This window comes from Mustela putorius, unplaced genomic scaffold (assembly GCF_011764305.1).
Source record: "Mustela putorius furo isolate JIRA1106 unplaced genomic scaffold, ASM1176430v1.1 tig00003853_pilon_pilon_pilon, whole genome shotgun sequence".
Taxonomy (NCBI): Eukaryota; Metazoa; Chordata; class Mammalia; order Carnivora; family Mustelidae; genus Mustela; species Mustela putorius.
Window position 1 is genome coordinate 1,952,775 of NW_025422005.1, and position 23,586 is coordinate 1,976,360.

A 23,586-nucleotide genomic window follows, 5' to 3' on the forward strand; every position below is an offset into this window, starting at 1 on the left:
CAACTTTGTTGTATCTTTTTATTCCCTTCTTTTTAAAGAAAGGGTTGCTTTGGAAAATACTACATAGCCTTTCTCAGGAACCCACAGGCCACATGAGCATGTTAAATGCTCTGATAAGTCCTGCAACGACGGAACCTGCTTCTCTGTGCTTTACGCGGAGCTTCCCAGACCACGGAAGCCCTTGCCATCCTGCAATGCAGGCGCAGCTCCTCGCAGCTGCCCAGGGTCTGCGCTCCGTCCTGCAGCCTCCTCGGTGCCCAGGGCTCAGGCTGCACAGCCTCAGGGCAGGAGCCGCGGGGCATCCTCCTGGCACCTCATTCCTGGGTGTCTCCAAGTTAGGGTCTGCGGGCAGCACCTTCATGCTCGGGCTCCCTTCGATGAGGGGGGCCGGGGACCCGGACACGGGGGTGTCCAGGAAAGCCACGCCCCACTGAGAGGGATGTGGAAGTAAGGGCGGGGCTGGGTGGGAGTCGGGCACCCCAACAGCAGAGAGGGTCAGCGCCCAGCCGCTCGTGGGCACGCACGTACCACACAGACCCGAGAGAGCCCCCTGGTCACCAGGCAACGCCGCCCCACCCAGGCAGCCTTTTCCCTTTCTGGTCACCTCCAGGTCATCCATGCCGCTGAGTGCGTCCCTGAGAAGTCACAGGGACCTTAGAGGCTTCCTGTCATTCTCCCACACAGCACGATGTCTGCTCCGCACTCCCACACGAGCCCACGGGGCCCTGACGGCGCCCCCCACGTGGCTATGGTTCCAGGGCACGCAAAGCGAGGACGTCTCACCTGGCTGGGGCCGTCTGCAGCAGGGGGCCTGCCCCCCGCCCGACCCAGCCTCCCGCGCGTCTGCAGACCGCCTGGGCTGGGACAGGGGGACGGTGCCGGAGAGGACAGGGATGGGGAGGGCCAAAGCGGAGACTCCTGACTCCCATCCCCTGCGCAGGAAACGGGCGCCTCTCCCCAGTGGGGGCTCCGACCAGCCTCCAGCCCCGGGACCCACACCCAAGCCGGCAAGAAGGGGACCAGAGGCAGCCCCACAGCCTCTGAGTCGACACCGCTGGGCAGGGTGTCCCGGCTGGGGGTTCTGGGCACCCACTCCGTCTGGGGCAGGAAACAGAGTGACCGAGGACTCTGCTCACAGCAGGAAGTCGACTCTGTGCTCTGGCCACAGGGACAGCGCTCCCACATGGGCTCCTGCCTCCCTCGGCAACCCCCGTGCCCCTGCAGGCCCGCCCTGCCCATCCACACATCGAAGCCGCAGCTGGCTGTATGCCCCCCGGCCCCGCACCCCTGTCCCACAGCGTCTGCTCCCTGCCAGGCCCCGGCTGAGAAACAGCCATCCCCAGGCCCGGGCTCTGCCCCACGTGACCTTCTCTGGCCCTCCGTCCCTTCCCAGGCCGGGGACCCAGACACGGGGGGACAAGCGGGTGTCCTGAAAGGCCGGGTCCAGGCCTTTTCCTTCAAATCAAATCCAGACACAGAAATAAGTAAATCCTGCACTAAAATGTTTGTTTGTTTGTTTGTTTAAAAAACAAGAAAGACAAAGCCTCAAGTTTAGGATACACGTGGGAGCCCATCCACGTCTCCAGGCCGATGGGACAACCGGGACCCTCAAGGCCAGGCCCTGTGGCCGAGACGCCCCCTTTCCTCACCACCCCAGCCCTGTCCCCAGCCCAGCTCCTCCACCTCTGCAAGGCCAAGGCTGCCCCGGCGGCTTTAGGTCTCACCTGCCGGCGAGCTCCCTGCCCCGCAGCCCTGTACCCACCTCCTACTAGCTGGCGAGGCCGAGGCAGAGCCAGCCTTCCTCCCTGGTCACCAGCACAGGCAGACAGAGCCGCAAGCCAGGCCAGGAGCTCACGCTGAGCCAGAGTGCAAGGACAGACTGGCATGGCCACGGACCTGTGCCAGATGGGCCTCCCATCCCTGAAAATCCAGCATTCGGGGCCTGCCTCCGACCTGGCCTCCCGGGATGCGGCTGGCCCTTGGACCCCGCTGCTCCTCGGCAACCCCGACCCTGGGAAGGTCGCTCCAAGACACGGGGGAAACCGAGAGCCTTCCAACCCCAGCTCAAGAGTATGGAAGCTGGGAACGTTGCAGTAGCAAGCTCGACCTGTCCCCTGGGTCCCCCCCCCCCCAGCCCATGGCAGTGTACACACCCACTACTCCCCCAGCCCGGGAAGCCAAGTGCAGAAGGACCCCCACCCCAGGCCGGCCATGGGGCTGCGTGTCCACGGCCCTCCCCAGACAGAAGGCCGTGCTCCCCAACACCCCCACCCCCTGCCATAGCCCCTGCCTCCTCCGCCTGTCCCCACCGCTCACCGGATTACTAGGGTTGCCTCCAGCAGGCCTCAGGAGCCCTGTCTCAGTGGAAACCAGGGCCCTCAGCTTTGACCTCCACCCCACACCCCCAGTGAACAGACTCCTTTGTTTTCCTGGAAGCCAGAAGCAGGGAAAACACACGTCCCCAGGATCAGAGAGGGTGGGGAGAAGCACTGCTGCCGGGGCCGGGGCCGGGGCACCTCCCGCCGGAGGGCCGGCTGGCGGGCGTCCAGGCGTCCGCCCTGTCCCCTGAGCCTCTCCTGCCCACGAGGGAAGCCAGGGCTGCTTCCTTCTCCTCTGCCCTCCTGCTCCCTTCCTGGGGAGAATTATTCATTTCCTCTCCCAGAACAACAGCCCCAGCATCCTTCTCTTCCCTTTTTCCCACTGGAGTGTCTCTAAAGGCGTCTCTGCCCCCATTCAGCGGCTCCCGTGCTGCCTGTGTGGAGGGACGCAGGGGCAGAGAGACAGGCTGGAACAGAGCCCCCGAGGTCCAGCTCCTGTCCCAGCATGGGGGAGCTGGGGCCCCCGCCACCCCTGCCGCATGGCCCCATCCCTCACGTCAGGCGAGCCCTGTCACTGTTTCAGGGGTGGCCAGACCTCCGGGACCACCTCTCTCGGGAGGGGATGCTGCCACTCCTAGCCCATCGGCCCCAGCGGGCCCCCTACCTGCGCCACCCCACCTGCCGGCCCAGCTGTGTCTGCACCCACAGGCCAGGATCAGCTCCCCAGACACTCCCTGCAGCCGGACTCCAGAGCCGGGAGCCCCATTTAGTTTCTGAAGCAGAGGCTTCGCAGTGAGGCTCGCGCGTGCGGACTCACGGCTCCCTCAGGACCCCCCTCCCAGGGAGGCCGTGGCAAACCTCCATGAAGCAGAAGGGGAGACTGCGGCCCAGGGCGCCAGGACGGAGGCAGGACAGGCGCTACAGTCTCCCAGATAACAGTCCACAAAGGCCAGGGGCCCAACACCCAGCCCAGGGCCCATTCGGGAACAGAGAAGGACCCAGAGCAAGGCCATGGCTGTGGTGGGGCAGGACGTCTCCATGACGGAACCCTGAAGAGGCAGCTGAGCCCACAGACAGCAGCACGTGGCTCAGGGCCACCCTCAGACCCCCTCCCCATGCCAGGAACCCAAGCACTGGCGGACAGCCTCACACCCTCTGCTCGGAGCCCCCCGGAGCCATGTCCCCTTCAGACACGGCCTCCAGCGCACGGATTCGGGGTCGGGAAGGGGCACTCACGGGAGAGGCAGCCCTGGTCACCGGGCCGCTGGCTCCAGCCCGGGCAGCACCGGAGCACGGTCTGGGCCTCCATGGCGTACACCTGCCTGTAGCCGGTGTAGTAGATGGTTCTAGAAAAGAAGGGAGACGGGAATCACTCACTGTGCAGACAGTGCTGGCGGCATCTCCCGGCGCTCCGGGCGCTCCCTGCACCGCTTCTCTGACCTGCCCCGTTTCAAGCTCAGCAGGTTGAGGCTTAGAGGCGGGTGGAAGGTCTGTGCCCCAGAGCAGAGCCGCACCCACGTGAAGAGAGACAGCAGGAGCAGGGGGCAGGCGACCGGCCCGCAGCCAGCAACAAGGGCCCCGGCCAGCGCTCCCGGGGGGGGTGCTACCCCGCTCCCTATCCACCCCAGCTGCGGGCCAGCTCCCCACATCTGGCTCTTATCACCAGGCCAGACCGGAGCACCGGGGGCCTGACACGAAGTGCCCAGCTTAGGAACAAGCGGGGCTTCCTAGGTCCAGCGCTGGGTGGGCTGCGACCCGGGTGGCAGCAATTCAGACCCCAGGCTCTCAGCCCACCAGGGCACAGCACGAGGGCTTAAGGCATCCGTGAGGCACCCCTTCCCCACCTGAGGAGCGTAGGGCTGAGCTGAGGAGACGGGTGAGCGGGAGAAGCGCCGTGGACAGCAGCAGCAGGACCAGCGCGTGACCAGCACACAGCCCTAAGATCAGAGGGGAGCAGGCGGGAAGGCCTCTCGGGGGAGGCCTTGGACCCGGGCCAGTTCCCACTCAGGACGGGAGCAGCTCCCACGAAGGCTAAGCAGAGAGAGTGACGGAACAAGAGGAAGGGGGTGCCCCGTGGCCACCTGCAGCCTTCGGACCTGCAAGCCTGTGCCACCGCTGTCTGGAGGAACGGTCCCCAGCAGCCGTGGGGTCAAGGACCCTGGAGCCCCAGGAGCAGCCCAAGGGCCCAGACCACTGTTTTCAGGTGACGTGACACCCTTCCGCTCACTGGGGCTTAGCCCTGGGGAGCCGTGGGAAGCCCAGGGACCCCACAAACAAGCAAACAAGGCCACTTCCCGGAAGCATGAATTCAGGCGCTCCTGCCGCGCACGGCAGCTCGGGAGAGCTCTGCAAAAGGCCACTTTGGCAGGACATGAATCCACTCGCCTGGAGGGAAACCGACCACAGCAGTGGACAGTTTTTGGCAGAGCAAACAGTGTTTGGGCCCTTCCATGGTAAATATTTACTGCTCTCCCAGGGCTACGTGCCGCTCCTCGCGGTCACCCAGAGAACGGAGACGACCAGCCCATCTGCCACCTCCCCCACCCTCAGAAGTTACAGACCCTCCGAGACCGCGGGTGGGCCTACTGCCCCCTCAGGCCCCAAGAGCCGACCCCTCGCTCCACTGCAGCCCACATGGGACAGCTCCCAGGACACGGCTCACAGAGGCGGGCAGGTGCAACAGCTCGCAGGGGACAATCAGGGGACTCGGGCCCAGCCAGGGAGCTGGCTCACAGCAGGGTCAAGGGCGACAGGGCATGGGGGTGCCGGGCTGCTGCACACATCTCTACCTTGTGCAGTCCCCTCGGGGCGTGGGTCCCAGGGCAGGACACCTGGGGGACGGCCCAGGGGAGGGGCTCCGTGGGGCTCCGTGGGGCTCCTGGCGCCTCCAAGCGCTCCTTCCTCCTCCCTTTGCACGGACCGTATGCCGCGAAGGGGCAGGGGCCTCCACACTGCCGGGGGCTCCTCAGACCGGGCACAGCCCGTGCTGGTTTGTCGGGAGGATGCTCCCAAGGCACTAGGAGAGCCGGCCCCGGACGGGCAGATGGGGAGCAGGGGGCCGGGGGGCAGGGCCCGCCTCCCAGGAAAACCGCAGCCTCTGTGCATTCCAGAAGGAGGAAAGGGAGTGTGCCAGCTCCAAGGGCTGCCGCCAGAGGACCATCTGGATGAGGCACTGGGGCAAGTGCCCGGAGCCAGCACGCGGGGCTCCACTGCGGGGTTCACGGGAAGGGACACGACCCATTCCCAGCCAGGAGCCCCACAGAAGGGAGGTGGGGCCAGGCCCAGCAAGTGCTTGGTGCGGGTCTCAGGAAACCCCATAGGACACCGCAGTGGTGAGACAGATCTCGTTCACATGGAGTGGAGGGCGAGGGGGCGGGGGGAGGCAGCCCGTGAGGGCAAGGAGAGCCCCAGCTGCACTGCAGGCCAGGAGACCCCGCAGACCTCGCCCCCAAGCAGGCCAGGGACCCAGACTGTTCCTGCTGAACCCAAAGGGAGGGTCCCAGAGACCTGGAGCTAGGCAAGGTGGGCCTCTGCCCCAGAGCAGGAAGCCCGACAGAGACCCCACAGCCCCTGCCCCAAGTGACGGACAGCAAGGACCTCCCAGGCAGGGGGACTTTCCTCCCACGCCCCCAGATGCCCCACCAGGACACTGAAGGCACCCGGATGCTTTGAAAACTCTGTTCCCACCGCACCCAGGCTGGGGGCCTAGGAGCCAGCTACGGGGAGCCTGGGGCTTCTCAGCAGAGCTACCCACCTGACTCTCCAGCCCGGGGGCTACGGTGCTCCCGGCAGCCTCACCGCTCACAGTGAAGTGGTAAGCGGCTGGGGGACACAGCCCAAGCTGGGGACACTGCGCAGGGGCCTCTCGGCGGGAGCACGAGGGGAGCCGTTTCCCTGCTGCCTGGGATCCCCGCCATCCCAAGCACCAGAGGACCTGGAGCAGCGTCCCCGGCCCCTGGGCTCACCTGAGGCAGTGGCCACTGTCCCCAGACACGACCAAGCTCCCAGAGAGGGAGTTCACACCCTCCACGGACACCATGCAGGCCACTCCCAAAGGCCTCGCTGCAGCGCTGGACACCGCACCCCACCCGAGGCCCGTTCCCGCCTTCCCCACACCTAACCCGGAGGCCTTGCGGCTGCCAGCCAGGGGAGGGGCCCGCGCTGAGGCCCCCCCACCGCCCCGCTTTGCAACCGCGCAGATTCCAGAGCCCGAGTCTGTAAAATGTGGAGAGGTATGCAAAGGCACTCCTTAATTTGATTTTGAAATAAAATCTTGAGCAATAAAAGGTCTCGCGTCGGCTCCTCTGGGAACGAAACCTGGGCTCGGCCTCAGCAGCCCCGCAGAGCCTAGCAGGCTGGGTACCCCGCTTTTCACCTCTCATGTGGCCCCCGCCTCCCCCACAAGGCCCCGCCCGCCTCAGAGCCTCTCCCACAGAACCACTGCTCCCCGAAGGCCCTGAGATCAGGACAGCCCCCCACCCTCGTCACCCCGCTCCCACACCGGACTCGGGGACCCCAGCACATACCTCCGCTCGTGGCGGACGCACCACGCCTGCCGCCCGCAGCCCGCCTTCCACACGGGCACGGTCCGGCTGAAAGCCTGCACACAGGGCTGGCGGCGGCCCACCAAGGTCAGCTCCCGCTCTGCACACACGTGGGGCCTGGGACAGAGGACAGACGTCAGCGCCTGGCCACCAAGAGCCAGCGGGCCTCAGCCCTCCTGCACACTCACACTGGGGTGTGGAGCCGTCGGGGGTGGGGTCCAGGTGGGCCCTGCCTCTAGGGTGTGGACCTCAGAGGAAGAGGTCCTGTCCGAGGGTCCTCCAGGCAGGGCCCCCATGCCCACAGGGGTGTTCTAATCCTGCTGACCCCAAAGGATAGATACCGCTGCCCCCTTGAACAGGGTACCGGGGGTCCCGTGGGAACAGTGGCTTCAACCCCGCTTCACGTGACTCCTGTTCTAGGCCGCCTCGTCCCCAGCCGTGCCGGCCTCAGAGACGGCCCCTGAGCGGCGGGTGCCAGGCACGTGGCTGGGCCGGTGTGGGCTCCAGGCAGGACAAGCAGAGCCAGAAAGAATGGAAAAGAGGAGCCTCCAGGGAGCGTGGCGTGGGGGCCACAGTGGGAGCCCCATGAGGCCGGGCTCCTCGGCCCCCGGGAGCCGCTGCCCGCAAGTGCATGGACAGGAGCCCGCCAGTGCACGGACAGGAGCCCGCAGTGCACGGACAGGAGCCCGCCAGTGCACGGACAGGAGCCCGCCACACTCCGGAAGGAGGAGGAGGCTGAGAAGAGGCAGAAGGGGCCCAGCCCTGCTCCAGAAGGGGGGGCGAGGGGAGCAGAGGGTCACAGCTTGCCCCAGGCGTGCCAGGATTCAGGGACAGGGTGTGGGCCTCGGAGGGAGGCAAATTTCACCAAGTCCCAGAGAGAAGACAAAGCTTTGCCACACCTGAGAGGCCAGCCAGGTTCCTCTGAGGAGGGTGGGTGGGCTGGCTCCTCCCCAAAGACACCGTCCCTTCCTGGCTCTCTTCAAACCGCGGGGCCTCCAGTCACTGTCCCACGCCCTGTCCCCATCCCGGGGCACCTACGTGACTCCTCCTTAAGGCCTGGCCCCCCACGGCCCTGAGGACAGCAGCAGCCTTGCGGGTTCCCCATAGGCCCCGCAGGGCCAGGGTGAGCTCCGGAATGATCTCTTCTGGGGAGTTCCCAGCCCTTCACAAGCCCAACCTTGGCCATCTTTTCCATGTGCAGGGTGGAGGGCGTGGGACGGGGGAGGGAACAGACGGAGCCGAGCGTCAGCCCAAGTGGCCGTGGGCTCCCGCTTCCCATCTGGGGAGGGAACGCAATTCCCAGATGACGAGGAGAACACAGCTCTGCGGGACAGCTGCCCCTGGGTCCCCCCGATGATGGCCCCGAGGCGAGGAAGTGAAGGTGGGAAGCCCCGGGCTGGGAGGCAGGGAGAGACGGCCGGCCTCAGCGAGCTGCTCGGCCCCCCCACCCCGTCCAGAGGTCAGGGTTTGCGCCACGTCTGTTCTTCGAGGCTCCCCTTGCGAACCCCGCAGCGGGCCTCTGAACACAGGTCCCCCGGCCTGCGTGCTTCCCGGCGTGCAGCTTGGAGCCCCGCAGCCTAGGACCGCAGCCAGCTGGAACTCCAGTGCGTGGGGACACCGTCTCCTGTCCCGACCCTGCTCCCGCCAGCCCAACTGGTAGCCTTGGGCCAGCCGTGGGCACGGAGCAGTCATTCCAGGCCCCAGGAAGGAAAGCCAACCACTCCGCCATAAGAAATTCACTTCAGAGACACAAACAGATACATAAAGATGGGTCGTGGGGTTTTGAATCTGGACATGGCCAGCCAGTGGGAGCCAAAGAACCAGCCACAGGCTCCCACAGGTCCACAAAGGCCCCCTGAGGCCCAGGGCTGTGAATCAGTGGGACTCCCCCCAGCACGCCTCTTCTCTTAGCCTCCCCCAGAGGCCCACCAGGTGGCTCAGGAAAGCCACAGAGGGTGGGGATGCCTGTGCCAGGCCCTGCGGGCTCACCACATCTCCCCCAAGGGTGCCCTCAGCACCAGTGTAGGCGAAGCACCTTCTGGGACACTCGCTGGCTGCTCTCTGCCTGCCCTCCTCCCCCCGGCTCGTAAGAGCGAACTCTGTCACCTTGCGGGGGTCTCGCAGAAGGGCACCCTCCCTCCTGCCTTCCCCTGGCCGGCCGTGCCCGCTGTCACCGTGCTGCATCCCGGGCCCACACCGGCTGCTTCAGAAACAACCAGAGACGGCAGAGCAGAGCACGGCGTACCCCGAGGTGTCACAGAACTCAACACGCCTGGGGCGATCTGAGAATAGTCGCCCCACCAAGAAAGAGGGACACAGGCCCCCAGAGGGTCAGCGACCCCTGCCACGTGGAAGGCTCTGTGGGGAGGAAGAGGGGGACGGAGCAGAGAGGGGAGAGGAGGCTGCGGGCGAGCACGAAGCAGAAAGAGAAGGCCGTCTCAGGCAGTCCACCACTGCTGGTTGGAAATGCTTGCCCCGGCCAGGCCTGAGGCTTCCTGGAGCCCCAGGTGAGCAGGTCCGACTCACAGGCGTCTGGATCCACTCCTCGGGGGCTCAGGGAAACGCACCAGGGAGGTGACAAGCAGTTCCCATGAGCGCGCTGAGGCAGAAGCCGCCTCTTAAGGAGGGGCCCTCTGTCCGCATGGGCTCAGCTGCTGTCCCCCTGACCGGCACCCTGGAATTCCCAGGGGTCGGGGCTTCTGGAAGTCCCCCACTAATGCTGCAAAGAGCAGGCAGGCTGAGTGGCCAGACCCCACTGTGAGAGCCCTTCTGAGGCTGCAGCTGCCCTTAGACTAACTCGCTGGGACCGCAGGAAAGTGTCCAGCAGAAGTCACGCGGAGAGTCGGGACTAGGGCCACTCACGTTTCTGGATGCAAAGACCCCCTCTTCCTTTGGAAAGGCCACAAGGAAACCTTCCTGCTTGGGGGAAAGCAAAACCCAGGGTAGGGGCCCTGGGGCCAGGACTTGCCCTCGCCCAGCTCTGCCTGGAAGTGACCATCCTGCACGGCCAGGTGCTGGGCAGGAGTCCCTAACCCAGGCCAGGCCACTCTCCTGTCCCGCTGCAGCTTTCCACAGCCTGTCACCGTCGGGCAGGCCCCGGCTCGACACCCTGCAGGAGCCCAGGGGTGGGGGCAGCCGGCGGGTGGCTCACCTCCCCCGCTCGCTTTGGCACTAGTTGTCCTTTGAGGCCAGCGCAAGAACTGATCTGCTCTTTAAGAGAGACCGCTAAACGGCCCATTGGGGAATCATCTTTCAAAACTGAATTCATCTCAGCTGGCTCCCTGACCCTCTCTTCCTGCCCATTCTGGTACTGAATTCCTTCTCCTGTCTCTCCGCCCCAGCACGCACGTGTTTAATACATAAACCACGTCCAGGGGCCCCCTGTCTGGGCGCACCCGCCCCGGCACAGGCCCCCCAGGCCCCAGGAGGCAGGCTTTGGAAGGATGTGAGAACCGTCTGCTTCCTTCCTGCCTTCTCCGAGCCGCGGCCAGCCAGACCCTGCCCGCAAGGACCCCGAGGGGAGCGCAGCCTCCTCGGCGCGCGCGGGCGCGCGCGGGGACGCGCATTACCGAGGGGAGGGAGACGGCGGGGAAAGGGGAGGAGGAGGCGGCCCTGCTACCGAAGCGCCCCCAGACTCAAGCCCCGACCCTCCCAGCTACCGCCAAGCGCCCGACTGTGTCAGAGCCCCAAGGACAAAGCTGCCCAGGGCCCACGGGCTCCCGCCGTCCAGCGGAGCCCTCCCCGCCCGCTACTCACAGGCCAGGCTGCAGGCGGAGCAGGGCGCCCGCGGGCCCCACGGGGAGCAGCAGCACCAGAGCCAGGGCCACCGCGCGCCCCGCCGCCCTCGCCTCCGGGAGGACGGGCATCGTGCCGGAGGCCCCGCGCCGGGTCCCCGCTCTGGTCCCCCGCTCACAGGAGGCCCCGGCGGGCCCTCGGAGCCGCCGCCTCCACGTGCGCCATGGCCCGGGGACGCGCAGGGCGCAGCCGCAGGTGCCCGCCGAGCCCCCGGGCGCCGCAGGTGCGGAAGGTCCGGTTCCCCGCCCGCCCGCGTCCGCCTCGCGCCACACTGCGCGCCCAGCCGGGTCGCCGGAGCCCGCCCGCCTTTGCCACGCCCCCGGCCCGGACCCCCGCCCGGGCCCCGCCCCCCACCCTGACCCCGCCCCGGCCCCTCCCAGGTCCCCGCGACCAGCCCCGCCCCCAGCCCGCCTCGGGTCCTCGCCCCCAGTCTTCGCGCTCCCGCTCCTCTCAGGCTGCAAGTCCCAGGTCCCCTGCGACCGAGGGACCAAGTCCGACGGACCTCGGACCCAGGCGCCCGTCTTTAGGGACAGCCCGCAGCCCTCCGTCCCTCGTAAGTCTCGGCGGACGCTCGGTCCTTTGCCGGACGGGTGCCCCGTCCCCTCCCTTGTGGGGCAGAGGGTGGGAAGAGCTGGGTGTAGCCTCTGCAGCCCTCCGTGTGCCTCTGGGCACTGCCCTTTGGACACCCACACGGCCGGTCACCGACCACGTCCTGGACACGTCTGCTCTGATTCTGCGGCGTGTTCTTGGCCAGCGGCCTGCGGTGGAAGAGTGCCGGGCTCCCCAGAGGCCATGGAGAGCAGGAGTGTCCGTCTGGAGGATTTCTCTCCCCCCATTTAAACCTGGTTGGGGTCACCTGGCTGGCCTGGTCAGGAGAGCATGAGACTTTTGATCTCCGGGTCTTGACTTCAAGCCCCATGTTGGAGTGGAGATTCCTCTAAAAATCAACCAGCCAAGCAACCTGCCTGGCTTTGGTTTGGAATTCACCAGCCCCAGGGGTGAGGACCAGGTGCTCCAGGGTCCAGGGCATCCCTGGGGTGGAAACAACCCGCTTAGGAGGTTTTTGAAGAGCAGGGGAAGGGGCTGGGTAGAACCAGACGAGGAGCCAGCAGGGAGGCATCCTGTCCGTCACACACGGTGCAGAGGGAGAGCCCCTGCCAGGCCCAGCTGCAGAGCCCCCCCCCAGTGGCGAGGCTTGTGTCTGAGGCTGCAAACCCGCTTTCTTGGTCCAGTACTTCACGTGGTCCGGGTGACTGGCCCTCACCTCGCCTCATACAGAAGCACAGGACGCCTGGCTGGGGTGCGGGGCTTGGGAGGAGGAATCAGCCGCGGTCTAGCCCCCGCTCCCCGGCCCCACCAACTCTCTGAGCCCTCATCACCACATGGAGGGTTAGCATCATCTGGGGACGGAGGCTGCCAGGCCGGCCCGATGCCTTCCCGTTGCGCAGATGGGGAAACGGAGGTCTGAGCGGGGGAACAGCACCCCTAAGCCCCCAGCCCGTGAACTGCAGATCTGAGAACCGGACACAGGGGTCTGGCTCTGGGGACCTTAGGTAAACCCCCTACTGTGCTGCCTGTAAACCCAAGGAAACCAGTAAAGCACACAGAGTAGATGCAGTGCGGCGCCACGGGGGTGCCCCGTCAGCTCCGGCGGCCGGAACAGAGCACCACAGACCCCGCAGGCTAAACACAGACACTTCCTCCCAGTCCCCTGGAAGTCCAAGATCAAGGCGCCGGCTGCAGGGTCCGGGTGAGGACCCTCTTCCTGGCGTGTGGCAGCAACACGCCTTCTCTCCGTCCTCACTTGGTGGAGGCGGCGTTGCGGGGAGAAAGCTCTCTGTTTTTTTTCCCCCTCTTCGTTTTTTTTTTGTTTTTTTTTTTTTAAGATTTTACTTATTTGTTTGACAGACAGCAGAGATCACAAGCAGGCAGAGAGAGAGAGGGGGAAGCAGGCTCCCTGCCGAGCAGAGAGCCCAATGCGGGGCTCGATCCCAGGACCCTGGGATCATGACCTGACCGAAGGCAGAGCCTTCACCCACTGAGCCACCCAGGTGCTCCTGGTCTCTCCCTCTTCTTAAAAGGCACCAGCCCTGGAGGATCAGGGCCCTTACGACTTCATTGACCTTGATTACCTCTGGAAAGGCCCTGTTCTGAATACAGGCACACGGGGAATTAGGGCTTCAACGTGTGGGTTTGGGAGGGACACAGTTCAGTCCAGAGCAGGGTGAGTTCACTGTCTCCTGAATCCCCCACTCCCACCTGCCCGCTCTGTGCAGCCTGGAGGCAGAGGGCAGCTCAGCCCTGGGAGGGGCCACGGTGAATCCACGCTGTTGGAGCCAGAGATGGGGGCGATCCCATGTGCCCATTGTGTGGGCAGTCTCCGAGCGGCTGCTTCTGAAGTTCGTTCCTAACCCTGCCCGTTTGCCCCAGAAGAGAAATGAACGCAGTCTCCTGCAGCAGAGGGCGTGGCGTGGGGGTCTGCAGCAGGACCTTGGGCCGGGCCCTCTGCTGATGAGCTGCGTACCCCCAGATGGCTCTCAGGTCCCGTGTGTGGCCCCGGACGTGGTCGTTCTGTTCCTCAGAGCCGTGCCTCCGAAGTTGGTTCCCACTCAGCCTGGACTCCGACTGCTGTTCGGTGAACGAACCCCACCACAGGCGCTCCCCCCACCCCGTCCCCGGGCCCGCACACAGCGGTGGGAAAGGCGTCAGGCCCCGAAACGGCACCAGGGTGGTGGAAACCGCCTGTTCAGCAAGAGCAAACACCGCGCCATTCACACCAAGGACCGGGGGTATCGTGGGCTGCATCGTGTCTCCAAAAGAATTGATCCGTGTTCCAACCCCCAGTACCTGCACACAGACCAATCTGGAAAAGGGGTCTTTGGGGACGTAATTAAGTTAAAGGTGTTTGGGATGAAATCACCCCGGACCCAGTCACAGGTGTCCTTACGGAGACCAGAGGGAGACTTGGGACACGAGCGAAGGTCACAGCAACCCCTAGACGGGAGGAAGGGGAGAGGCCTGGACAATTGTCCCTTGGTACCCCCAGAGGCAAGCAGCCCCGTCCACACCTGCATTTCGCGTTTCTGGCTTCCAGAACCGGAGAAGGGCCGTCTGCTTCAGCCACCGCATCTGTGAATGTTTCTGGCAGGCACCGGAAGCCCGTGCGAGGCAGGCCGACCCGGCCTGTCCGCGGGGCCCCTGGCCTAGAGGGGAGCTGGCCGGCCACAGGGCATGCTGGGGGCCCCTCCCGCCAGGATCTCAGCAGCTCTAAGGCACTGGGAGAGCAGAGGTTCCTCTGGGAGCCGAGACCTGGAGATATGGAAACTTGTCGCGGGACACGCTGTCTGCGGGGCGGCCCTGGCATGTCTCAGGAACAAGGTCGTATGTGTCCCCCCTTCCCCGCGCGGGCTGTGCCGACCGGAACCAGCACCGGCCCCCAGTGTGCGTTCCGAGACCTCCCGGCCCCCAGCCCAGTCCTCTCAGCCCCAGCTCACCCCAGGGCAGCTTCTCAGAGCCAGACCCTCTCACAGATCCCGCATCTTGCTTGGCCGCGGGTGCAGAGACAGCCTTCAGGGCACCTGGGCCCAGCAAGGTGGGCATCTTGGAGGAGGCAGAGCAAAACCAACATTCTGGTCGAGAGCGGGTGTGACAGACGTGGCCACCAAAACAACACGGCTTCTAGAAACCACAAGACAACTGTCCCTTCGATTCCCCAAATCTGCTGATTTGCCTTAAAGCCACATTTGGAAACCTGCCTCTAGGCCCCCAAGGCCATAGCCCCCCATTCTGCTGGGAAGGGTGCTTCTCTGTCGACAACATTGTCCCTGCTTCTGCTGGGACGGGCCCGAGCCTGTGGGCCGTCTGCAGGCACCGCGGGACCTCCCGGCCTCAGCCGGCCCCGCAGTAGCCCCAGTCCCACCCTGGAGGGAGAGGTCTCACCCAGGGTGCGTTGTCTCTGGAAAATGAGCGCGGCCCGTGGACCCTGTGAACGGGCACATTCTCTGGGCCATGCGCTAACCTCCACCGCGGGGATCCTGCACGCCCAGAGTCCTGAGATCCCACGCCTGGGGCTCCTGTTTGCACCAGTCTGGCTCCTCGTGTCCCTGGCTGCTGCTTCCATTGGAGACAGACATCAAAGGTGGGGCGCCCTGATTTCATAAAACACTAAACCACAACATCTGGAAGTTAAGATAAGAATCCGCACTTCCCAGTCCTCCTGGGAAGAGAAGAAGAATTATGTTTTCATCCCCCGCTGTGCGAGGCGCTCTGGTTTGAAGGCCCTGGGTGCGCGGGCTACTCTGCCACCTGCTGTCCAAAGTCCCCAGGAAGAAGTACTGCACACCCACGGGCAGCCAGCCAGGAGCCTCCGTCCCCTGTCCCACGACCAGCGGTTTCTGATGGGACCCTGTCATCGCTCGTGTACAGATGGGCCACCTGCTACAGCAGTCGTGTCCCCCAAACAGATCCGTCAAGTCCTAACCCCGGGCCTGTGAAAGGGGCCTCGTCTGGAGATGGGGTCTGCGACATCAGACAGGTTCTCGTCCAACGTGACCGGTGTGAGGAAGAGACGTGGGGAGACACACGGGGGAGGCGGCCGTGGGACCCCAGAAGAAAGGCTGTCGGGATGCGGCTCCAGGCCGAGGGAGGCTGAGCCCCCAGTTGCTGGGAAAGCCAGGAAGGTTTCCCCGACAGGCCTCCGAGGGAGGGCAGCCCGGCAGGCCCCTGGGTCTTGGGCCTCCGGGCTGCAGAGCTGAGGACGAGTCCTGCTGTGTTAGCCCCGGGGAGTGGCAGGTCGGGGAGGCCGCCGGGAGCCCTGCACCAGCAACGGGGCTCCTTACCCGATGCCGGCTCCACCCTCCCCCTGTGGTCCCCTGAACAACGGGCCCGCAGGGCGCCCCCCTCACCCACCAAAGGCTCAGGCACCCTGGCCAGCGTCCTCTCCTCATACCCGCTGCCGCCGCCATCCTGAGAAACGCTGGGCCCGCCGTCTCACGGGCACTGGGCCCCCGCGTGCCCGCCCTTTCCTCCCACGACGGAGACTCGGGCTTGCCGCTGGGCAGAGCGTTCTGTTCTCTCTGTGGCTCTCGGTCCCAGCACCGCACTCGTGGTCCACAGCGCCCGGACGTCCAGCTCTCGCTTTCCGTACACGGTCTCGCTCCAGCGGGGCCCCCGCGTGTCATCCCTCCAGCCGCTGGGTCCCGGGCCGGCTGCGGTACACGGAGCCGGGAGAGACGGAGAGAGGCCGACGCGCCAGCTGGGCCGGAGCAGGGGTGACAAGCAAGGGGACTTCTTCCCGAGGCTGGGCTTGGCCGCTGGGAGTCGAGTCGAGGCACCCTGCACCTGCTCGCCAGAATCTTAAAGTTCGGAGAGGCCCTCCGCGGGGCTCAGTCTCCGGTATCCTCGGACAGTCTCAGATCACACTACCTCCCGGCCACGTCCCTGCAAGCAGCTCCCACCATGGGAACGGGGGGCCTAGCACACGTCCCGGTGACAGGGCAGGGTGAGGACCAGCTCCAGGGACCACCGGCGGTCGCAACTCCCGGCCCTCGGTGACCCGTGACCGGCTCTCGCGATCTCGCGCGCCCCTCTTCCGAGGTGGACCCTCGGTGGCCAGCGAGAGGAGCCGCGAGCGTAGACGTGGCCCATTCAGGGGCTGTCCGGCCGCACCGCAGGCAGGGGCCCCTGAAACAGCCCAGGCCCACGCCAGAGAACACACAGGTTAAGACAGTCGTTCCCGAGATAACAACCTTTTTCCAGCAAGAGCCCCATGATCTGAAGCCTGGGTGTAGTCGATGCCCCCAGCCGGCGGTCCGAGCACTCCGGGCCTTCACCTGGTCCTCCGTGTGACTTAACGAACCAGGAGGACTCGTTCTGGGACTCATCAGGTCCAAACACAGGAACTCCGGCTGCCGGCGCGGGTGCCTCCCTGAGAGACAGCGGGGAGGCTCGAGGCCTCCGGTTCCGGACGACGGCCTTCTCTCCGGGGCCCCACCGGCCTCGAATGCCGCGTGGTGGGTGAGTTGAGCGAGGCTGATCCTGTGCTGTAGCATCCTCCGGGCCCAAGGCTGGGGCTGAACGATCGTCCTGTAAGCAACAGAGTGAGCCCGCCTGGCCTCGCGGAGTCGGAGCTGCAGCTGCGGCTTCAGGGCCTGGACTCGGGGGTGCCCACCACGGAGCTGGCGGGAAGGCAGCCCCGTCGGGCATGAGGAGCTGGCTGGGGCCGGGCTGTGGCCCGGAATCGGTGTGCGGTCCGTGCCGGCAACACTGCGTTTCTTCAGGTTGAGTGTGTGGCCTAATAATGGGGCCCCCGGGAGAGCGAGCGGTGGCCCAGCCCTTCCAGCAGGACAGCCCGTTGCCAGCCCGGCCAGCTGCACAGCGTCAGTAAGGGCTGGGCACCTCCACAGGCGTCCCAGTCTGGGCTGGGGGGTGATGGATCCAATCAGGGGGTCGCTGAAAGGTATTACAACCTGGGTCGAACGTCCCAGCATCAGTGGTCGTACCTCAGTGGTCCCAGCGAGGTGACATTACTGGTCAGTCATCTCATCTGACCACCCCTGCTGCTGCGGGTTAGAGGGACGGGGGAGCCCCCACGTCATGGCCTTTGAACCCCCATCGCCGTCTAGGGGCTCTGCTTCTCCGACGGGGGCAGCCTGGCTCACATGGGGCCGGGACAGTGCGGGTCGGGCCAGAGGCGGCGTCTGCACACGCCCGGGGCATGTGGAACCCTTGCTCAGAGGAGCCCACAGGGCCTTGTAGTGTCTGCGTTTCTGGGGACTGTGGGCTGCTGGACAGGGCGCTCCTCCGCTGCGAACAGGCGTGCCACGTGGCCAGTGTAGGGCCCTGAGCCACAGCGGAGGTGGTCGCTGGAAGATGGTCTTGCCCCCGCACTGGGCAGGCAAGTCCCCACCACGCCAGGCAGTTCATTCGCAAGAGGCTCCTGGAGGAGCGCCATGCGCACAGCTCGGGGCGGGCGCTCCACGGGGTCTGTGTGACTCCGGCCCCTTCCAGAGCTGCCGTCAGAGTCCTCGGGCACCCCCTGTTGTCTCGGCCACGGCGCCCAAACCGTACCCACTGGAGTCCTGGACGGCCTAAGCGCGAGGCAGCCCAGCTGCCACGATGCCCACAGCTCGAACCAGCTCCCCGAGGCCGCTGTCGGCCCCGCCCCCACGCACGTGCCCCGCTTCCCCAGGCGGCATCAGGGACAGAGCGCCCACAGGTGGGGAATAAAAGTCCTCCCAGGCCCCCAAGTCCCCCCAAGCCTTGCACCTCGTTCCTGTTCTTAGGGCACAGGCAGGCCAGCATCTTCTCCATCACAGATTCTGGGGACATGTGCATGTCACCTCACCGGACAAGTTCCCGAAACTTTATGGGGGTGTCTGGACCCTGAATGTTTGTGGTCCGTCATGGCGACCTGTTCACGGTCCAACCTGCCCCCTCACAGATGCTCCAGCCAGACCCACAGAGTGTCTCACAGGTGACCACTGTGTCATCGATGAAACGCGCCCATTTCAGGAGTGTGGGGAGGGAGAGCAGGGACAGGCGGGTGGCGTGGGACTGGCAGGGAGCCTTGGGCAGGCACCGGAGAGACCTCGGTTCCGGCCCCTCCGGGTGAAGACACGTGGGCTGCGGCTACCAGAAGCCGGTCCTCCTGGGGTCTCTTCCATGCGTCTCCGGGAGGATGAAGCCCGTGTGCAGAAACACTCCTGCAAAGCAGCGGAGAGAAGCCGTGACCGTGTGCGGAGGAGAGAGCCCGGAGGAAGAGCTGTGGCCAGAGAGGCGCTGAGAGCTGGCTGTGCAGCACTGACCAGTGGAGCGCGGCACGCCGGGGATGCAGGTCTTAAAGTCACCGCGGCTGCCGTTATGCCTGGACACAGTGGATCCTTGGGGATTTATAGAAACATAGCACAAGACAAGTTCGGGTCTCTTCTAGCTCGACTGTGCTTCCCGGGGAGTCAGCGTGTCCGTGAGTCTCCTTAGTGTGGCCTCGCTCTGCGAAAAGGAGAGAGAACGCATCTTTGGAGATGGTCCAGGGACCTCGGCAAAAACCCCAAACTTAGTTCAAGGTCAATAAGACTTATTTTCGAATTTGACTTTTGGGGTCTGAGGTCACTGGGAAACAATACCATTTAATCAAAATGATAATGAAAGGCTTCAAAGGCAAATCTAGAAGGTTACACGGATATTAAAAAACAACTGTTCTACTGGAGAAGACTCTGTTTTCTTGAGCAATCACAGACCCGATAGAGACAGGAGGAGGCCCAGGAAACAATTGTGATACAACACAGAAGCCGTCTTCCTGGCAGATAAATTCAGAGGCTCTTATTTTTTTTTTTTTAAGATTTTGTTTATTTGTTTGAGGGAGAGAGGGAGCGCGAGCGGGGTGAGGGGCAGAGGGAGAGGGAGAAGCAGACTCCCCGCCGAGCAGGGAGCGGGTCTCAGGGCTCGATCCCAGGACCCAGGACCCAGGACCCTGAGATCATGACTGAGCCGAAGGCAGACGCTTCACCCACTGAGCCCCCCAGGGGCCCCAGGATGAATTCAAAGGTAAGGAAAAACCTTTCACAATCCCATCAAGAGAGACCAATAGTCCAAGGAAACCTTGTCCTGTTACCAGACAAAAGAAAACTTGCAATTTTACATACGTACATTATCGATATCAAAGCTGCTTCTGTAGGGCAGTTTAGAAAGCCCCTTTACAAGTAAATTCGGGCAGCAGCCTCGGACGTCAGGAGATGTCGCCCGCCTGGAGCCCTCATCTGCAGACGTCCGGAGACACACAGACACGGACGTCCCGGGGTCACTCGGGCTCAGAGCCCCCGAGTCCGGCCGGGTGTCGCGAAGACGGAAGGCGTCCGGTACCTGCTCTCACAGCTGAACCTTTCCTAGCGCGTGTGGGGAAGACGCTTCAGATCCGTCTTGGCCCCTGAGCCGCTGTGGCTGGCGACGGGGCCTCCGAGGCGGGGTCCATGAGGTCGAAGCCCCCTTCCCCTGCGGGGCCGGGCGACGGTGGGCAGCGCCCCAGTTATCCCCGGGAGCCTCCATTTCGGGCACGATGAGATTTACAACGTGAAGAGACAAGAGAACGCCGTTTTCTAGGGGTCTCGGCGTCTGTTTCTCTGGTCCTGGAGGTCTAGCGTAGTGAGCGCGTCGAGTTCTCCGCGGTGCCGGCGTCGGACAGCCCGGGCACCTCCGTGCACGGTGGGTCACAGCCCTCCCCCCGTCACGGGCCTCACGTTCTCAGGGATCCCACCGGTCAGCGCGAGCGCCGGGACCTCCGGAGGTGGCGGCTTGTGCCCTCGAGCTTTGCCAGACCGAGCGTTCTCGTCTGCTGGCCGGAAGCCAGACGTGGTGCGTGCCCCGCACAGCCTCCCCTCTGCTCCCTGCCCAGCTTTCTGCCCCGACCCCCAGCCTCTAGCTGGGCCTCCCTGTCCCTCTAAAGCCCCCCAGGGGAGGCGAGTCCGCCGCACAGCCCCAGGCCTCCCTCGCCGGCCGCCGTGCACGCCGCACCCCTTCCCCAGTGCGTGGGACCCACCGCGGATCTCCGGGCCTCCTGCACTCAGGAACCCGAGGCGGCCCCCAGGCGTCTCACGGACGGGTCCCTTCCCCACACAGAGGTCAAGGACGCCCGCGCAGGGCATCTCTCCTGTCCCTCCTGGTGCCCCCATGTCTCGGGGCAGGCAGAGCGGGAGAAGGAGGGGGTGCTGCAGAAGGCGGGGCGGCGGTTTCTGGAAGGGGTTGACTTCCCTGCGAGGCTTCTCCTGGGCGCCACCAGCCAAGGAGATCGCCACACCCTCCTGACGCTAAAGTTTGTTCAGGGGCCTTCCCGGGCTCCGTCACCACACCGCGATGACCTCAAGGCTGTGGTCCTGGAGGCGGCTCCTGCCATGGGAATGGGGGCAGAGTGTGTGTCCCAATGACAGGGCAGCGTGAGGGGCAGCTCCAGGGTAACCGCGGTCACGTCCTCTCCATGACCTCTTCGGACACCTGCCCTGCCAGTCACCAGTCCCTGTCCCACCGCCGCCTCTAGCCAGGCTGGAAACGCAGCCTCAAGGACCACCGCTCTGACAGTGCTGGACACCCTCCCCCTTGACCCGCCGGACACGCCAGCAACGCCCAGCCCTGCCTGTGACAGTCCCCTGTGACCCAGGGTCTTCTGTCCTCTGGCAGCCTACCCTGTTCGCTCCCAAGTGGGGTGAAAGGCTCACCCCTTGCCACCCTTGGCAAATACTCCCTCATGGGACCCGCTTTCCCGTCTCCCTTGTCCTGGACCCCAGCGACCCAGCGACATGCCTATCGCCGGATCTCTAGTCTAGTCCAGTCGCTGGTCCCTCCGACGCCCAGTGGCTGCCGTGTGGAAGGGTTTGGTGCAAAGCCCCGAGGCCCCCAGCCGCCCAGGGACCCCCCAGCTCCTCCCAGCGCCTTTACCCGAAGTGCCAGCTCCCCCTCCCCACTGGAGAAGAGAGATGCTCGTCCTGTCCCTGCCAAGACTCACCCCTCTCCACCTTATCTGTGAGCAGGGAGTGTCCTCCCGCCCGAAGCGCACCCCAACCCCTGGGTCCCGGGTCCTGGTCCCCGGTCCTCGGTCCTCGGCACCGCGACTGGTCGGGCCCTTGTCTGCCTTCCCCTGCCCTGCACGGCGCTTGCCGGCCATCCCCACGGGCCGAGCCGTCGGGGCACAAACGCTGATGGAGGGCTGTTCGGACAGGTCCCCTCTGTCCCAGTCAGCCCCTGTAAGCCTCCGGACGACGACCTGTGAGCCAGGTTTTGTCTGTCCTACTTTCCGGATGAGAAAGGGAGACGGGAGGTCCAGTGATGGGTCCACAGTCAGCCCTGAGCGCGCGCCGACAGGCCAGAACTCAGAGCCAGGGCCGGCGGGGCGCTCGGGGCTGGTTGCCCACCCCCCACCCCCACCATGGGAAACACCTGCCCACTGGCAGCCTCGTCCCCTGGACTTTGGTTCCCCTTCCCAACCCCCACGCTAGGGAGATGCCCCTGGAGGTCACTGTGCCGGGAACCCACTGCTTTGTCACTGTCTCAGTGGAAGGGCTCCCGTCTGTCTGCCCCCAGCACAGGACCCCCGGCACAGGAGCAGACTGTGGGGGGCGGGAGCTCGGGCTGGGAACTTCAGGAGGTTTTAGCTTCTGGCTGATGCGTGGCCTTCAAAAAGTGACCACCTCTCTGGGACTGTTTCCTTCTCCATAAAAGGGGGAAACACTGACCCCATGCATGCGTGTTGGGAGCAAAGGCAGTAGTTGCGCACATACGGGCACTTGGGACCAGCATGCATAAGGGGAACCGGTGAGACTGACGGGGCTCGAACCTGGGCCCGGTGGGGGGCCTGGACACACCACAGACATCTACTCATTTCAGGCTGCCAACAACCACTGGAAGTAGGAACGGCCATTACCCACACGCAACAGAGAAGGAAACTGAGGCACACAGAGAGCTTCACTGTGCCAGTCCTCGTGGACAGAGGTAAGAGGGGCCAGGACCCTGCAGGACCCCGCAGGACCCTGTAAGAGGAGGCTCAGACAGAGGGCCTCCTGAGTCCCTGGCTCTGCTGTGACTCCCCTCCATATGGAGAGGGGACCCAAGAGAGGGGTCAGAGGACACCGGCCCAGTGGCTCAGTCCCTCCGGGGCCTGATTTAGGCCCACCCCACAGGGACTGGGGAAAGAGGCTCCGCCCGGCTCTGGCTGCCAGAGAAGAGAGGCTCTCTGCCACCTTCCGCCAGGGACAGGGCCCAGAGAGGGCGTTATGGGCCCTGGGGTCAAGAGAAGGCAGGGGCCTCTGTCCCACCCGACCTCAGCAGGCCCGAGCGGGTAGAAGCACTGTGCTACCCAGGTTGGCACACCCACTCGGCATGTGTGAGATCTCTGTGTTCTTCCAAGGAGCAAACCATGTAAACTCTTCCAGTATGGACAGAGCAGGCCGCTAGACGGGAGCCCCGGGGAGGCAGTGGGAGGCAGTGACTTCATGGTCCCCCACCCCGGGGGCCGGCTGCCCCAGAAAGCAGGTGCCGGGCCTGGACTCTTCCTTCCAGTCCACAGGGACCCGCAGCCTCATTATACAATGTTCTTACTGCGGTTTCACCTTGGGGAGGGGCGGGAGGGCGGCCTCAGCAGCTCTGGCAGGAACCTTGTAGGGCCAAAAACTCTCCCCACCCCCCACCAGTAGGAGTCGTCCCTCAGATGACTGGCCACAGCCTCCGTTGCCCTGGCTATGACCCATAACCTCTGGAAACAGAAAAATCCCAAATCCCCCCAGCGGCAGTGCCCGGCGCAGGTGTCCCCTCTGGGCCTGCCCGCTCCCCCAGCCTGAGCGTGTACTTGACGGACGGCTCTGGGCCTGCTCCCTCCTCCCGGCTGTCTTTATTCAAGCGCAGACGCCCAGGTCAGTCTCTGGTGGGGGATCCAGGACCCGCGCCCTCCCACCGCACCAGGCAGGCTCTCTCCACATTCTGGGGCACCCAGTCTCTGTCGAGGAGGACATCCCGGGGGGGCGGTCAGGGGTGTCGAGGACCTGCTGTGTGCATCCCTGCAGCCCCTTCCTTGGGGGGGTCCTGGGGACAGAAGGTTGGGCCATCCTTGAGTTGGGGGTCACCTGTGAGCGCCTCCACTCTGGGGCCCAGCCCGCCCCCAGCCCTCTCCAACCTGAGGGCGCACACCCCTCCATCCCGGGGCGCTGGGGAAACTTAACTCTGAAAGTGGCTATAAACCTAAGGGGCCGGCGTGGGCACGTGCATGTCGCGTGGGTAACCGGTGCTCCAGGATGGACACAGCAGGGGTGAGGCCAGACAGCTCTGGGGGTGGGGGAGTAAGTGGGTGGCACGCGTCAAGGCAGCGGAAGTCCCAAGTGACCTGCCGGGTGGGGCTTTGGATGCACAGCCCCTGGGTTCCCCCAGGGGGACGGTGATGAAGACGGCCTGGG

The 23,586-nt window shown here is 65.1% G+C and overlaps 1 protein-coding gene across 13 annotated transcripts in view; it reads right to left on the reverse strand.

Annotated features, from left to right (window-relative positions):
- MEGF6 (multiple EGF like domains 6) overlaps positions 1-10,944 on the reverse strand; it is an 82,533-nt gene extending 71,589 nt beyond the window's left edge. For 11 of the 13 annotated variants that reach the window (XM_013064657.2, XM_013064651.2, XM_045063577.1 and 8 more), the window contains exons 1-3: positions 10,619-10,939; positions 6,845-6,979; positions 3,555-3,664 (exon numbers count right to left, since the gene is read on the reverse strand). In XM_013064657.2, the coding sequence (XP_012920111.2) occupies positions 3,555-3,664; positions 6,845-6,979; positions 10,619-10,728 (355 nt within the window). In that variant the 5' untranslated portion in view covers positions 10,729-10,939. Of the gene's footprint in view, positions 1-2,316; positions 2,399-3,554; positions 3,665-6,844; positions 6,980-10,618 lie in introns of those variants that run through there. The other 2 variants (XM_013064649.2, XM_013064662.2) reach the window with 2 other exon arrangements.
- Between the last annotated feature and the right edge of the window lie 12,642 nt (positions 10,945-23,586).